Source organism: Urtica dioica, chromosome 4 (assembly GCF_054948205.1).
Source record: "Urtica dioica subsp. dioica isolate 48M chromosome 4, U.dioica_male_clone48M_v1_H2, whole genome shotgun sequence".
Taxonomy (NCBI): Eukaryota; Viridiplantae; Streptophyta; class Magnoliopsida; order Rosales; family Urticaceae; genus Urtica; species Urtica dioica.
The window spans coordinates 17,579,724-17,597,404 of record NC_142759.1 but is presented as its reverse complement, the minus strand read 5'-3'; the positions used below and the strand labels follow the sequence as shown (position 1 = coordinate 17,597,404).

Genomic DNA, 17,681 nt, shown 5'->3' with positions numbered 1-17,681 from the left:
CGTGTTGGTTTGTATTGGTTTTTTCGGATTATAATTCTCGACAAATGACTTTATAACTCGAATGGAAATCATATATGTATATTTTATCTAATACTTTATGTCAAATAAAATCAAAATTTTACTTATCTTTAGAAAGTTTACATATTAAAATAAAAATTACACATATTTTTAATTACCAAATCTTCATGTATTTTAAAATAATAAAGTATAATACCGAGTATTTGTTATTAAATTATAATATTATTAAAAAAATGATATTTTTTAACAATACTACATATAAAATATTTACAATCTTAAAAAAAAAATTAAAGGATTATTACCATTGGATTGGTTTGGTTCAACCCAATCTAACAACTATAAAAAATTAAACCAACCCCGAACAATTGCAGTTTGGGTTGGTTACAACCCAAACTTCATCGGATTTTGATGAGACGGTTTAAGAAAGAGTGCGGTTTGGTTTGGGTGATCGGGTTGTTCGGTGAACACCCCTAATGGAAAGTTTGGAAACTTCGTTTCAAAAGTCTCACATCGGCTGAGAAAAAAACAAAAAAAAAATCAATACATTATAAATATAGGGGTGAACGTTATTCACTGCAGTAAATCTCGTTGGGAGTAATCAAGGAATTACAGTTGGGCTTGAAATTAATACATTTGACCATTTTTCTGTTTAAAATAATTGGGAGTTTACATCTCGCTTCCGCACTAGATATCGCCATCTCGCATGTTCTCTGTGAATAGAATATAATTGTTACTCCGGAGTGCAAACAAGGTAGTTCATACTAAAGCTAAGCCATACAAATAAGCAATTTAAGTATAGGAGTCTTCACAATTCACTAAAATTGACATAAAAAAAATAGCACAAAAGTATCCCCTATGTTTTTGTTGAGTTAAAAACAACTCAAACTTGGTCCCTAAATATGGAGACCTTAAACACAGCTCGGTCTCTCTGAATCAGCTCGAAGATACACGAATCTCTCGCGCCTAGAGAGTTGTCATTCACAAACAAAAACCAACCTCGATGGAATTGTGGTAAAGAATATCCTTTTGAAAGATGATATTCCATCCTAACATCCCAAAACCTCTCACCCACCTGAAGAGTCACACCTTGTTCCTTTGCCTCTAAATAACTCCTTGCAAACCAAACCGGAACACTCTACCCAATCCAGCATAACATATAAGATAGTAATGAACCAAATAGAAATTTTTATGATTCATTTATTTTAGTTTACTTACCAATGTAGACATTACAAGGCTACTCGACGGAAAATCTACTTGAAATAATGGATGTCTAGAGCAGAATTTGTTGGCCGCTTCAGAGGCTTTGCTGCTCCAATTGAACTCTTCAGATTCAACCATATGAAATGCAATTTAATACTTTTTCATCTTGCAATAAATTAGAGAAAGTTGATTCATATTATACCCAGTTAACTACCATTCTTTTTGCCTAAAACTCCCTCAGGGTCTTCCTCATCGATTGGTTTCGTCAGTAACGGCATTAAAGTTTTTCTACTCCTCTTATTTCTGTCCGTGCAGACAGGCTTAGCTTTTTTCGATTCGAGCCCTAAAGAAAATATTATTATTCCAATTGGGATTAAATATTTTAATTCTTCAGGAAAAGAAAACCAATAAAAGTTGGCTACAATGCTTACCTGGTACAGAAGTAGAATCGGCGCTTCCGTTTTCTCGGTAAATGGAAACATCAAATATGATCGATTCTATGGTCTTAGTCATCGCAAAGACACAAAGATCACCTCTTTTTAGAGCATTGTTTTGAGCAAAGACCTTCCAACCAGCCCAAACCCTTGGTCTATCGCTGCCCTCATAGAAAGTGTACGTCACAGGCCAAGACTTATTTTTTCCATCTACGACTTTGAGGATCATGTGCTTAATACCAGTCCCGATATAATATTTGGCAAAATAGATTGGGACAGCCTTCATGAAAGAAAAAAAAAATCATGAAATCAGGACAAAGATATTTTTAAAAGAAAAAAATTATTCACATGAATTTGTTTACTAAGAAAGGTGCAGCTTTGACATTGGATGGTTGAATATGACGGATAAAAAAAGGGTCATTAAATTTAAAACCGCTAATCCTCTTTAGAGCCTCATACTTTTCTTTGGCGCTTAACATCCCTGCAAATCATATTTGAAACTGTCACTCTAACCACACAAAGAAAATAAACTGTGGTATTATAACTTCATCAAGTGTAACAAAATGAGTACCACGAGATTGGTGTGAACTAGGGTGACCATTGAACGGAGTTCTCATTTTCGGCAGAGATTGATTTCTCTCTATTTCTTTCAAAGGACAAAGGCTTGGACAGGTGTCCATATTTTCATCATCTTTAGGCCGTTCTTTCACTTCTTGGCCGAAGGTATCATAGTTAATCTCTACTGTAGTCTGATCAAATATGGCCACTTGAAATCGGGAATTCCCTTGATACCTAAAAACCAAAAGGTGGCCAAAAGCTATGGAATAGTGCTTTGAGAATTCAGGCCAGCCTTTGTCAATCCACACCTTGCCGTCACTTGACTTGGTCAAACCGATCTTCCAATCCAAATCGCATGGAAGCCTAAAGCAAGCTTGCTCTGTTGAACTATCTCCACATTTCATCACAATTTCCGCGGGTATTAGCTGGCACATTTCAATGCCAAAATTAAATAGATTTTAATATGAGATTATATATAAAGATTAAACTGTATTGCATAGTGCACCATAATACTTCGATAATAAAACTCTTACACAAATTTTTTTTAGGGGGAAAGCAAAGGGCTTATATTTAACTATGACTGGGAGAAGATTTCTCAGTCTCAACAACGTCCAGGATACAAGTGGGTGGTACGTGGAACCGTATTTCTCTTCTCTCTAACTTTTCTAATGCAGTCAAATTGTGAGCTACAGAATTACACGAATGACTTGTATAACAGAAATAAAAGGGAATTGAACTGTGATATACTAATAATATCATCCACGAGACTCCCAGCTACGATGTCACAATTTGTGATACCTAATCTAATTGCAAGTCCAAGTCCTTCTCTGATCGCCAAGAGCTCTGCAACCGATCATCTACGTTCAGAGCTGCATCTACGTTCATCTTCATACGTCCACTCAACACGGCCGTATGCTTTACTCATGTAGAGTTTTCAAGCACAATTACCTTTCATGCCTCTTCTCCTTGACCTTAACCAGTGGTTGCATTCAAATCCGAGTATCGTGTTGTCGTTGATTTGTCTCCCGGCAATGAAAAGCACTCCGATTTTCGTCAACGATCCCATCAAGAATCGGGTTCAGCCGATTTGCCAATGTCTTTGCAATGATTTTGTAGACCACATTGCAGAGGGCAATCGGTCTATAATCAATCAGTGACCTTTTTTGCCGAGTTGACTTGGGGGACGAGGGCTATCGTAGAATGGTTCCACCTTCGAATGGAGTAGGGAATTGGTCTCGACATCCTTCGGGTGTGTTTTCCTTACTGATTTGGTCTAGACATACCTGTACCGGCCTGTGATCTGAAGAATAACAATCCAGATTATTAACCGAGTCTTGCGGGAACATCTCCACCCATATTGAATTTCCGCGATAACAATCAAGTCTTTATTGTATAAAACCTCCTTTGAAGCGTTTATTCACTCAGGTAAAGCGTTATCCAGAGAATCCCTAATCAAATAAACAACAATTCTCTAAAGCTATTCTGAAATCATTCATCTGGCCGAGAGTCTTTGTATCACCACCCTCCCTTCTCGTCGCCCATTGTAGAAATATACCTTACCATAATAAAATTAAATATATATATATATATATATATATATATATATATATATATATATAAGATCCTTGAATTATTCCCAAGTGCGTAAAAAAATATAAGATTTAGGACTTTCTAAAGACAAAAAAATATTATCAAATCCCCGCTACCAAATAAAATTATGTATTTTGATATGGAACTTTGTCATTATCACTGAGTTAGCTTCTCCTTCAAGTTATCTGGAAGCGCTTCACTAACCCCTCATTTCTTAAACATCGAAAGTTCCTAGCAAACATTTCTGGATTTCAAGACAAGAATAAAAGAGGGCACAAACATCATAAATCCATGAGTTATAACATCGATATATAATAGGTTTTTTTTTTTTGCCATATATATACTGTATAGGAAGAATTAATGATGAAAGATTCCCTAAGATGGTATGCCTGTATAGAATTGCATCATAACATGACATAAATAAATGGGTTTCTAAATATAAAATAAATGCTAAAACTTCAAAATGTAAAGAGTCTACAATACGAAGAATGCTCACAATTTTATTTCTCAGCAGAGCTTTTCTTTTGATAACCGAGAAAAACTGGGGAACGTCACTCATCTTTGATCGGCCAAGCTTTCTTCAAAAACGGAGAACAGAGATCTGTCTCTTTTCTTCTCTCTTTTGTCTTTGTTCACTTCTGGTACTCGTACAAAAGTAGATAATCATTTTTTTTTACAAAGACAAAAGTAGTTATGAGTAATCGCATGCAGTTTCTACTTAAGGATTGGTCGATATAAGGGCCCATGATCGAGGATTGAGTTGATCCGTAGGGGTTTTTTGCAGTGGCAGATTTTTTTTTTAAGCCTGAATTTTTTTGCTTGGGGGGCAGCCTCTTGAGACTAGCACCTGGGTCCGCCCTGATTGTTTGAGCCTCATCAAACAAAACAACCATGCGAGAGAAAATGATTAATATACTATCATTTCATAACCCGATTCTTATTTTGCATCAAAATCATAATTTAGATAAAAATATTAATAAGCTCAACAAGTAAATACGTTTTTACACTTCTTTAATTTTTCTTTCTTTCTCTCATTTCTTCTCTCTTTCTTCCCTTACTCATTCATTCATTCCCGCGTTTGTGTTGTTTCAGCCACACAAACAACCCAAAACGGTAGCTTTTCCTCAAGGCTTCTCTCGCGCTCTTCCTTTCATTCCTCGTCGCCAAAGTCGTCTTCGTTGCTTTGATCGTCAGCAATTTTTCCGGCGAAGACCTCAGGCTTCACAAAATCCCCGGCAATCTTTGGATCTCCATCGAAAACGAGATCTACAATGTCTCATCCTGGTCGCTGGACCATCCCGGCTGCGAGCTTCCTCTTCTCAGCCTCACCGGAAAAGACGGCACAAATGCTTTTCTCGCTTTCCATCCCCAATCGGTCTGGCAACATCTCCGGCGATTCTCCACCGGATTTCTCTATTAATGTGAAGTGATTTCCAACAAAATAGCTACGATACTCTGAATAAAATGGGTCAATTTAAGAATAAGCATAAATAGTGAAGATATAATGTCTTCTATGTCAACGACTCATATCGATTGTTGACAATTATGTCAACAATTCATATTATTTGTTGACATTTATGTCAACAATTCATATCATTTATCGACATCTATGTTAACAAATCAACAAATTTTTCAGTGTTGTCATTTGTTGACATATATATGTCAACAAATCATGTCATTTGTTGACATCTATATGTCAACAAATCATGTCATTTGTTGACATCTATATGTCAACAAATCAATTTTGGTGCAAATTGAGAATTGGGTTATGAAAATATAGTATATTAGTCATTTTCTCTAGTTAATAATGACATGCAATTTCCACTCCATGCTTGGTCAATTAAGTTTGAGAAATGGCATCAACTAGTAGCATATTTGATACTTTGGACCAAACTAAGCTAAATTATGTTTTTTGACACTTCTACTAGTAATTATAGACCTATATATCTACAATTGTTGTTATTTGTAGACTTATAAGTCTATAACTTATGACAATTGTATACTTTCATGTCTATAATTACTAGTAGAAGTGTTCAAAAATATTGCTTGATTTATTTTGATCCAAAGTATCAAAGTTGTACTTGTGGCCATTTCCCATTAAGTTTTGGAAATCCTTCGACAAAATATTTGGGCCTATCTAGTCGTTATGATATAGGGCCCATGGTCGAGGACTAAGTTGATCCGAAAGGGTGTTTTAGGCGTCATCAAACCATATACCCATGTACGGAGGCAGAGTAATTTGTGTATGTATATAAAAAAAACAAAACAAAAAAAACAAAAAACAAAAACCTATTAGAAAACTACTATTTGTTTCAAATAAATTGCTCAGTCCTTCCAAATTTGAATATTCCAATATTTTTAAGTTAGCAAAATAGTGGTGAATTTGTATACCCACAAGCAGGGATGAATTTTTCAGATATTGGGCCCACAAATCGGATATTGAGCCACCTAATCCAATATCAGAAGACCCATTTAATAGAAAATAAAGTAAATAATTAATTATAGATACGTAATTATCGAATGTATTTAATTACTACTGAATAAAATAAAGAAATCATTTGGGCTCTGCCCAAATGATCTAACGAGCTCAGCTCACCTCCATAATGAATCATGACGAAGTCGGAGTCAACGTGGGAGATGTAATCTCGCCTATAAACTCGGAGCGTTGACGATTTCTTCTAAGCTCATTCAAACGAGAATGCGACGTGGCAACAGGCGAGGCAATGAAGCACGAGGTCGCCAACACGTATCTCCAAGGATTTCGCATCTCGTCACAATATAAATTCCTTCCTTCAGAGAAAATTTGCACGTTAGTTTATTATTATTGTATACCCTATCTCTCTATACTTGCATTTTTCGAGCTCGTCATTTGTGTCTTATTTGAACGAGCTCGACCAGTGTACTCAAGATCGAATCATAAATAAAGTCAATTATTTCTTCGTATTATTCTCATATTTATTATCATATAATTAATATTCGTTTCCTATGCAAAGTCTTTTTTTTTATTTACATTTAAATCAAAATCGAATCAAACACTTATCATACTTTAGTTTTCTTCGTGATCGTGGAAGCTCGGAAACGAGATCAATAATTTAGCGCTGTTTGCGGAAAATTTATCAGAAAGACTAACTTCGACCGAAACGAGTTAAGCTCCGAAACCATGTGATATCATTTTTTTAGTTCAAAATCATGTGAATAAAATCATGTGAATATTTAGTTTGATTTGATTATATTTATAAATTATGAATATGATCTTTACAAGTGTTCATGTTATTCATGTGAAAGATAAAGAAACAATTGTGGATTAGTTGTATGATCAATGCATTGCGGATGATGAAATTAATTTATATTATATATTCGGTGTTTGATGAAATTCTTGAACCATTTGATTTTTCACCTTTGATTTTTTTTTTTTTTTTTTTGTGCATAAACAGTGAAGAAATTGTGTTCTCTATGTCAACAAATCATGCTTATTGTTGACAATTATGTCAACAATTCATGTCGATTGTTGACATACATGCCAACAAATTGTGTCGATTGTTAACATCTATGTCAACAGATTATGTCATTTGTTGACATCTATGTCAACAAATCAACAAATGTCATTCGTTGACATATATATGTCAACAAATCATATTATTGTTGACACACACACAGACACACACACACACACACACACACACACACACATATCAACAAATTTTGTCAACAAATCAATAAATTTTCCAATGTTGTCATTTGTTGACATATATATGTCAACAAATTGTGTCAATTGTTGACATATATGTGTTAACAAATCGTCAAACAAACCCAGATTTAAAAAAAAAAATTTCGTGGACAAAAAAAAGTAAAAAATAAATAAATAAAATGGTAAAATGGATAAAAAAAAAATATTTTCTCTCCTCCTTTATTAGTATTTTTGTTCAAATTATGATTTTGGTGTAAACTGAGAATTGAGTTATGAAATAGTAGTATATTAGTCATTTTCTCGAAATAGAAAGAAACTACTTGAATTTTCTAGGATCTATCTCTCACTCTCTTTATTTGTACTTATGTAGCTCTCTCTCTCTCTCTCTCTCTCTCTCTCTCTCTCTCTCTCTCTCTCTCTTTTATTTTGTTTAGAGGAGATGACGGCAAAAATAACCAAAATTTTACGCTGAATACAATTAACTATTCATTCTTTTTTTTTTGCGGGTAAAATATCTAATGTCAGTTTTTGGTTCCACTGTTACTACGTTGACGGTTAAAACTTAATCCTGTGATTTTATAATTTTAAAATAAATATCAAATAAAATAATTAAGCATACAAAAAAACCATTAAAAAATTAAGTAATAACAATCAAAACGAAAAAAAAATAGAAAGAAAAAGAAAAAAAAAATGGAAGTCGAAGGTTCTAACATTTTTTTTTCCAGTTTTATCCAACTGAAGATGGTGTTGAATAATTAAACTTGATTTGAGTTATAGTATTTGGGCCTAATAATTTCTAGTTGTAGTTTGGGCCTATTTTAGTTCTCATATTATTTAGAATATTCATGACATGTCTAGGATGCTTAGAGAGAATAAATTTTAGAATAATCTTGTAATTTCTAAGATAGTAATTAATTAGGAGAATTCTTTAGAAAATATTGTATCTAGAGATTTTCATATACTAGTATAAATAAAGATGTAATCCTACATTTTGGAATAAAGCCAAATAAAAAGTTCTCATTTCTACAAAATATTTTCCTACCTCTCTTGTTTTTATCCAAACTTTCAAATTTCCAAACATTTTTCCTAAACACCCATAATATTTAAACAATTTCTCCACCAACCCAAAACTTCAATGGCACATGGGCTTCTCCTGTGGAGTCCCCAACACTTGCCACCACTTCCGAACCAACCCTCGCTCGCTGAACCTCCATACCAACGCAATGCTTGGCGAGCGAGTCCCATTGCCATCTCCGGCGAGAATCTAGGCGAGTTTAGCCTGAGCGCGCGCGAGAACTTAAGGGAGCTGGTGGAGATGAAGCTCATGAAGAAGCCGAAGAAGTTTGCCACATGGACGGCGGAGCTAAACTTGGACAGCCTCGCTGATGTCAAACTTCTGCGTCCATGGTCGGCCTCCACAGCGGCACCTTTCACACAGTGTGTATGGGTGCGTATGTGCATACATGAAGTGAGTGCAATATGACCAACATTGCTTCCGTGAAACAAATTCGTAGAAGAAGAAGAAGAAGCACTACTACAAATGTTGGATTATACAACCCACTTTCTACAACGCTTAACATAAGCGTTGTAGAAACTAGGGATTCTACAACGCTTAACATAAGCGTTGTAGAAACATAGTTTCTACAACGCTTATGGCTAAGCGTTGTAGAATCTCGGTGTTTCTACAACGCTTAGGGATAAGCGTTGTAGGATATGATAGTTTCTACAACGCTTAAAGCTAAGCGTTGTAGAAGTACATAAATTTCAGATTTTCCACAACGTTTACACTATCCGTTGTAGAATCCTCGCCGCGGCACCACGTGATTTATGCCTCGGTGAGAACTTTCTACAACGCTTTGTAAAAGCGTTGTAGAAGGATGGGTCTCGCCGCGGCACAATTTAAACATCGCCGCGGCGACTCTTTCTACAACGCTTGTTACAAGCGTTGTAGATTCATGTCGCCGCGGCGATAACTATTTCTCGCCGCGGCCAGATAATTTCGCCGCGGCTAGAAATATCCTCCGCCGCGGCGAGGTGGATACCGTGGCCAAGCAGTTTTTTAAGAAACTGTCTCGCCGCGGCGAGTGAGGAATCTTGCCGCGGCGACCCGTTCCTACAACGGATATTATAACCGTTGTAGGAACGTCTCGCCGCGGCGAAGACATATTTTCGCCGCGGCGAGGTTTTTTAGGTTTTCACTATAAAAGGCCGTTTTCAGTTTTTTTCTCATTTTTTCCAATACCCACACACGAGACAACCATTTTCGGCCGCTTCTCTCCAGTTTTTTTCTTTCAAAATCCCTCGCCACGTCCTCGCCGCCCCAAAATCTCGCCGTCGCCTTGTCCTCGCCGCCAACTCTCTCTCGCCTTGTCCTCGCCGTCACTTTTCTCTCGCCGAGTCCTCGCCGTGCTTCCTATCGCGCCTCTCTCTCTCTCTCTCTCTTGCCGCATCATTGTAAGGTATGATTTTAAAAGTTTTTTAAGGTGTATATTGATTTAATTTGGTGTTGTTGATATGGATTTCTTGTTGTTTACCCGAATTGCATATAGTTTGATTTTTTGAATTCACAAATTTAGGGTTTTGTTTGATTTTCTCTTATTAGAACAAGAAATTAGGGTTTGGGTTAGTGGAATTTGAATGAGTGAATTTAGGTTAGTGGAATTTGAATGAGTGAATTTGAATGAGAATTTGAGTTAAATTGAAATGTCCGGATTGTGTTTGACATATTGTTACATAGGTTAGTGGTTAAAATGGTTATGTATATTAATGTTGAGATTGAATTGTTTATGAATTTGTGATTGATCGAATTGTTCATGAATTTGTGATTGGTCGAATTGTTTATGAATTATTTGTGATTGTTGGAATTGTTTTAATTTGTCATGTACTTAAATATATATTCTTGGAATTGATATATAATTTGTTATATGTTAATTGTAGAATTGTTTATGATTATGTTTTGTAGGAGCTTGAAAATGCCTCGAACTAAAAACACGGCCTCCAAGGCTCCGAGCTCTTCCAGAGGTCAGAGTAAAGTAAAAAGCAAGCGACCTCGTCAACAGTCTCCCGAAGAGGAATACAACTCGAGTATCTTTACTAGCAAGGTCGCAGATGAACGCTACGACAAAATCTTGCCGCGTAACATTATCCATGAGAGAGGATTCAATGTAAGCAATACGTCGGATATAGGAAAGCAAATCCGCAACAGCATAGTTGGTCATGATTGGGGGAGGTATTGTGATGTACCCGAGTTCGATTCGAACGTCAACTTCGTGTACGAATTCTACGCAAACTTGCCGGACTCCCAAGGTGATGTTGTGACGGTCCGTGGGAAACGGGTCGATATGAGTATCGAAGCTATCAACGATCTTCTTGGGACCCCAGATGTGCCTTTCGAGAACGAGGGCTATCGAGAATGGCTAAGAAGTTGCAGCCATGAGGAGATGTCACGGGTGTTGTGCATTCCGGGAGAGGATTGGGTCACTGAAAAAGGAAAAAGGGTACTCAAGCGTGACCAACTCACCAGGATCGCTAAAGCGTGGATTTACTTTGTTTGCGCTCGTCTCTATCCAATCAAGCACTTCACCACTCTCGACGAGGATCGTATCCAGGTGTTGTTCTGCATTGTTAAAGGCCTTTCCATTAACGTCGGTCGATTCATCTATAATTGGATGAAGAAACTCGACTATACTAATGAACGACACGGTTTGCCATATCCGGCGATCATTACCGGCCTTTGTACAAATGCGGGGGTACCACGCTCGAAAAGGGATACGATACACAGTTCAATGGGGCCTATTACGGATTCCATTATCGAGCGGTACAAGATTAGGGAGGATCCACAAGCGGAGGAAGAGGAAGAAGCGGAGGAAGAGGGTGAAGAGGGGGAAGCGGAGCCCCTATTGCGCTTACCAGCGCCTCCGGTAATCGACCCCGCCACCATCGACTACATTGCTCATTGCTCCAACTATCTCGTCGGCGGGTTCCAACACACGCAACAGTACATGCACCAACAAGCGGAGTATGGCGCCTCTCACATCAATCAGTTGAACGATCTCTACTCTCGGTGGGACATCAACCAAGAGAATCAGGTGTTATTCCCTCCATATCCTCAGTACTTCGACTATCCGTACGCACCACCACAGTGGCCACCGCATATGGCACCTCCTCAATATCCGGCGAACCCACCACCACCACCACCGAATAACGAGTAAATTTCAAGAACCAACAACACCAACTCTTCCATATAAATTTCAAACTCTTTTTAAATTTAAGTTTCAGTTTAAGACTCGCTTGGTTTGTTTATGTTTATGACTAGATTACTGTGTTTTATTTGTGTGTTTGAGACTTCAGTCTTTGTTTGAGACTCGTTTGGTGTGTTTTATTTGTGTGTTTGAGACTCGTTTGGTTTGTTTTATTTATTGTAGAAATTTTAATTGAATGATCATTTTTAGTTGGAGAATTGGTTAAATATTGCAAAAAAGTGAATGAGTACCTGGTAGAGTGCTTCTTCGCCGCGGCTAGGTACCTTTCTCGCCGCGGCGTGACTATTCTCGCCGCGGCACAGTATATTTTCCGCCGCGGCGAGTGATCTACGCCGCGGCTAAAATATTACCTCGCCGCGGCGAGAGTTTGATTTTTTTTATACCGAGAGTCTGTATTTTTTAAGAACTTGTCTCGCCGCGGCGAGTTGATATTCCCGCCGCGGCGTAATGACCTCGCCGCGGCATGGAATATACGTTGCCGCGGCGAGGTTTCTACAACGCTTTTTTTAAGCGTTGTATAAGTGTCCTCGCCGCGGCAGGATTTATATTTCGCCGCGGCGAGAAATTGATTTTTTTATACCGAGAGTCTGTATTTTTTAAGAACTTGTCTCGCCGCGGCGAGTTGATATTCCCGCCGCGGCGTAATGACCTCGCCGCGGCATGGAATATACGTTGCCGCGGCGAGGTTTCTACAACGCTTTTTTTAAGCGTTGTAGAAGTGTCCTCGCCGCGGCAGGATTTGTATTTCGCCGCGGCGAGAAATTGATTTTTTTATACCGAGAGTCAGTGTTTTTTAAGAACTTGTCTCGCCGCGGCGAGTTGATATTCCCACCGCGGCGTAATGACCTCGCCGTGGCATGGAATATACGTTGCCGCGGCGAGGTTTCTACAACGCTTTATTTAAGCGTTGTAGAAGAGTCCTCGCCGCGGCAGGATTTGTATTTCGCCGCGGCGAGAGTTTGATTTTTTTATACCGACAGTCTGTGTTTTTTAAGAACTTATCTCGCCGCGGCGAGTTGATATTCCCGCCGCAGCGTAATGACCTCGCCGCGGCATGGACTATACGTTACCGCGGCGAGGTTTCTACAACGCTTTTTTAAGCGTTGTAGAAGGTCCCTCGCCGTGGCAGGATTTGTATTTCGTCGCGGCGAGATTATCCTGCCACAGCGAGAGTTGTACTCAGCCGCGGCGATGTTGGAGAAATGTAAATTAATGACATTGTATAGAGAAATTTTGAATGAAAAATAACGTTGTCCACAGGAAAATAACATAAAATCCAAAATGAAAATACATTATCTAAATGTTCAATATCAAACAAAAATAGGATCTATATCCTTACGAAGTAGATGTGACACATCGTCATCATTAAAATCATCCACCTCTTGATCAATTGGCGGTAATCCTGATGTGAACGGAGGAATGCTAGACATGTCTTCGTCTTCTTCTTCGTTACCGTTTCTCGCTTTCATATGAACCACTAACGATAACTCAGGATTTGCTGGATCCGAAACATAAAACACTTGACTTGCTTGCGAAGCCAAAATAAATGAATCATTCTCGTAGCCAATCCGTCTAAAGTCGACAATTGTAACTCCTTCATTATCAACTTTAACATGATTATTGTCTGCCCATTTGCACTTGAATAATGCGACTCGCAACCCGCAATAATCAAGTTCCCAAATATCTTCAATGTATCCGTAATACTTCATAAAAGCATGTTTTGGATTCTTATCTTTTGCCGACGAAACATGTAAAGCTTCAGCAAACAATGTAACACCGCTATTTTGTACGGGATACTTGTTGTCTCGTTCCCTTGTGTAAAATGTAAAACCATTAACAGACCAAGCAGTGTACCTTGTAACCATTGAGGACGGCCCGCCAGATAGTTTACTCAACGTAGATGAATGTCCTGCCTCTATAAATATGCGTTTTCCAAGCCAGTTTTGAAACAAACGGTTGTGCTCTTCTTGCAACCATTTTTCATTTCTACCCTTCTTTGGATTATTCACTCTCAACTCATTCAAATGAATATCCACAAATGGCTTGACCTCGGAAACGTTGTGTAGCACATGGAGACTTGCTTGCTCCCATTCTTTTCGGTTGACGATCGAATAAGTACCTATAATGAAACAAATACTTAAAAATAATGTTCATATATAATTTAAATAAACAAATAAAGTGTTAAAAAAATACCTTTAGATAGAGCTTTTGAATCAAAATTGGTATTCTTGGGTAACCCAATTTCGTCTGTTTTAGCTAAATACTCAGAACAAAACTCAACCGACTCTTCTGCTATGTAATTTTCAACTATGCTTCCTTCCGGCCTATTGTAGTTCTTCACGTAGCTTTTCAACACTTTCATATAACGTTCGATTGGATACATCCACCGTAAAAACACGGGCCCTCCTAATTTCACTTCACGTACCAAGTGGACGGTTAAGTGGATCATTATGTCGAAAAACGAAGGTGGAAAGATCTTTTCGAGCAAGCACAGAGTTTTCACCAATTCTGACTGCATTAAATCCAATCGAGTTGGATCGATGACCTTCGAGCAAATCGAGTTAAAGAATACACATATCTTTGATATTGCAAACCTCACATCTTTTGGCACAATTCCTTGCAAAGCAAGAGGCAACATTTGTTGTAGCAGCACATGACAGTCGTGCGTCTTCATTCCAGTAAGTCTCAAATCTTTCAAAGACACGAACCTCTTATAGTTTGACGAATGACCTTCGGGGACTTTAATAGAAGCAAACCAGTTACACAATTTCTTTTTCTCCTTTCGATCTAGAGTGTACTTTGCCGGTGGTAATTTTGTTGTTTTCCCACCCCCCTCCTCGGGATGCAAAATGCTTCTAATATTCATCCCTTTGAGATCCAATCGAGATTGTATTCCGTCTTTCGATTTATTTGGATCATCAAGAAGTGTACCAATAAGCGATTCGCAAACATTTTTCTCGATGTGCATAACATCCAGACAATGCCGGACGTAGTGTGTCTTCCAATAAGGAAGGTCGTAGAAAATCGATTTCTTCTTCCAAGGATTCTCTTTGAACGATTCTTTAGTACTAGCACTCCGCTTTCTTTTCCCAAGCACTTCATTGACGTTTTTAACCATCTCATAGACATCTTCACCAGACAAAATTCTAGGAGGGGGTCGTTCTTCTGAATTTCCATCAAACGCTTGTTTCAATCTTCTATACGAGTGATCTCTTGGTAAGAATCTTCTATGACCCAGAAAAACAGTTTTCTTACCATGCTTCAAACGGATGGAAGATGTGTCTTTCATGCAAATCGGACAACCAATCGAGCATTTCACAGAGTATCCTGACAAGTTTCCATAGGCCGGAAAATCGTTAATAGTCCACATTAACATTGCCCTTAAGTTGAACGAATCTCCACGGTAAGCGTCTTTAACTTCCATCCCTTTCTCCCATAACATCTTCAAATCATCGACCAACGGTGCCAAATAGACATCAATATCATTTCCTGGTTGATTCGGTCCTGAAATCAAAAGCGTTAACATCAAGAACTTTCTCTTCATACATAGCTTTGGAGGGAGATTGTAGTTCACAAGTATAACCGGCCAAACACTGTATTTACTGCTCATCATGCTGAACGGGTTCATTCCATCAGAAGCTAGACCAAGGCGCAAATTTCGAGTATCAACACTGAAATCCTTATACTCTAAATCGAATGATTTCCACTGTGCAGCATCAGCAGGATGTCTCAACATACCATCATCGATACGCTTTTCGGAGTGCCAAACCATGTTCTTCGCGTGTTTGACACTATTAAACATTCGACGAAAGCGCGGCATGGGAGGAATGTACCATAACGATTGAAATATATTTAACGAAAATCAGTAATAAATAATGAATATGAGCTACATGTATTTCCTAATCAAGTGATGAAAATGTACGTACCTTAACTGGAACTCATTTAACCCCGTTACATGGAATTTTACCCTTCTTCCACCGTGACTCTTTGCACGTCGGACATTCATCTAGATCTTCATACTCGTGTCTATATAAAACACAATCATTTGGGCACGCATGGAATTTCTCGTACTTCATGCCTAATGTACCCAAAGTCTTCCTTGCTTCATACATACTTAAAGGTACTTTATTGTCTTTCGGAAATGCTTCTTTCAGTGTTTCCAACAATAGAGTAAAACTAGTGTTAGTCCAACCCCCCGACGCCTTCAAATGAAATAATGTAACTAAAAATGACAACTTCGAATAGCTTGTACACCCTTCATATAATGGTGTCTCCGCATCATTCATCATGGACTCAAACAATTCCGGTCGCTCAACAAAATCGTCCTCCAAATCATTCATCATTCCGCACATATCATCAATATCATCTTCAACATCATCCTCATTTGCCGTAGAACGAAAAACCTCACCATGGTAGAACCATCTTTGATACGAGGTCATTATTCCATATGCAAACAAATGGGCCCGAACAACATCAATCGAAAAATGTCTATGATTTCCACATTTAATACAAGGACAACGAATAGATTTCAAATCTACCATGTTCTCTCTAGCAAAATCAAAAAACTCATCTACACCTTTTCGATATATCTCATTCAATCTATTCTCCCACATCCACTTTCTCATTTTCATAGAAACACCCTAATTATACAAAAAATTCCCAATTCTAATTAGTAAACTATCAAGAGAAAAACAATTAGAACAAGTTAAAGAAGAACTTACAAGATTTCGATGTGTAGATGAGACTAGTAAACGAGGACGCTCTAGAATGAGGTTACCCTAATTTTTTCGAGTGAGGTTATGAGAGAGTTCAAATTGAAAAAGACCAGAAATGATAATTTATATCACCAGTCTCGTGTCACTCGCCGCGGCGGGATTTCTACTCCGCCGCGGCGAGACATTCTACAACGCTTATGTTAAGCGTTGTAGAATGTCTCGCCGCGGCAAAAATATGCGTTCGCCGCGGCGACAAATCCCGCCGCGGCGAGGTACAAATCCCGCCGCGGCAGGGGTCCTGCGCCGCGGCGGGAACACGTCGTCACCGCGGCAAAAATCTTACCGAGAGCACCATGTTCCAGACATATACTCTCGCCGCGGCATCATACATTTTACGCCACGGCGAATGTATTCCTCGCCGCGGCGGGAATTAGCCTTCGCCGCGGCGAGGCTTCTACAATGCTTATTTAAGCGTTGTAGAAAGGTCTCGCCGCGGCGGAAATTGTATACTGCCGTGGCGAGGACATCTAGGGTTTCCTCGCCGCGGCAATGGCACATTTTCGCCGCGGCGAGAAGTTTCTGGGTAACTCTCGCCGCAGCGAGAATTTGGTTTCGCCGCGGCGAGTATCCTACAACGCTTATTCTAAGCGTTGTAGAATCATCTCGCCGCGGCGATAAATACACTTCGCCGCGGCGAGCTCCTACAACGCTTATAAGCGTTGTAGGAGCGTCTTAAAATCTGAAAATTTCAAATTTTTTTAACTACCCGCCCTTTCATATCTATACTTAGCGTTTTTTTCCCTCATTTCTCATTCTCATTTTCTTCTCATCTCCACTACTCATCTCTCTCGTCCCTCTCTCTCTCCGCCCGTCCCTCTCTCTCTTCGCCACTCTCTTGCCGCCCGTCCCTCTCTCTCTCCGCCACTCTCTCTCTCTCGGCCCCTCTCTCGCTCTCCGTCCCTCACTTCGCTGAACTACCGCGCCCTCGCCCCGCGCGTTCTCTCCCTCTCTCCGACCCTCACCTCCCTCTCCTCGCCGTGCGCCGCGCCCACGCCGCCCTCTCGCTGAGCCCCCTCCCTCACCTCGCCGTGCGCCCACGCCGCCCTCCGGTCTCACCTTGCTCGTGCCCACCCTCGCCGCGCGCCCTCACCTCGCCTCACCACCTTCTCTTCTCCGCCCTTGTGCTCGTCCAACTCCGGGTAATGTTTTTGAACAT

At 39.2% G+C, this 17,681-nt stretch overlaps 1 protein-coding gene across 1 annotated transcript; it reads right to left on the bottom strand.

The window, feature by feature from the left end:
* Window positions 1–523: 523 nt before the first annotated feature.
* Window positions 524–2,644, bottom strand: LOC149400946 (B3 domain-containing transcription factor VRN1-like). The gene is made up of 7 exons (XM_089610553.1): window positions 2,224–2,644; window positions 2,015–2,133; window positions 1,650–1,932; window positions 1,433–1,561; window positions 1,273–1,340; window positions 1,091–1,153; window positions 524–532 (listed from the first exon to the last, which is right to left on the bottom strand). Exons 1-7 carry the CDS (start codon window positions 2,642–2,644, stop codon window positions 524–526), a joined length of 1,092 nt encoding a protein of 363 aa, XP_089466679.1.
* Between the last annotated feature and the right edge of the window lie 15,037 nt (window positions 2,645–17,681).

What these genes read in the sequence shown, in the direction of transcription:
- LOC149400946 (XM_089610553.1), bottom strand. Translation starts at nt 2,644, where the DNA reads ATGTGCCAGCTAATACCCGCGGAAATTGTGATGAAATGTGGAGATAGT. An exon ending in AGTTTTAGGCAAAAAGAATG is followed by an intron (nt 1,341 to 1,432) that starts GTAGTTAACTGG and finishes TTGAATCTGAAG; the next exon opens with AGTTCAATTGGAGCAGCAAA. An exon ending in CTAGACATCCATTATTTCAA is followed by an intron (nt 1,154 to 1,272) that starts GTAGATTTTCCG and finishes TGGATTGGGTAG; the next exon opens with AGTGTTCCGGTTTGGTTTGC.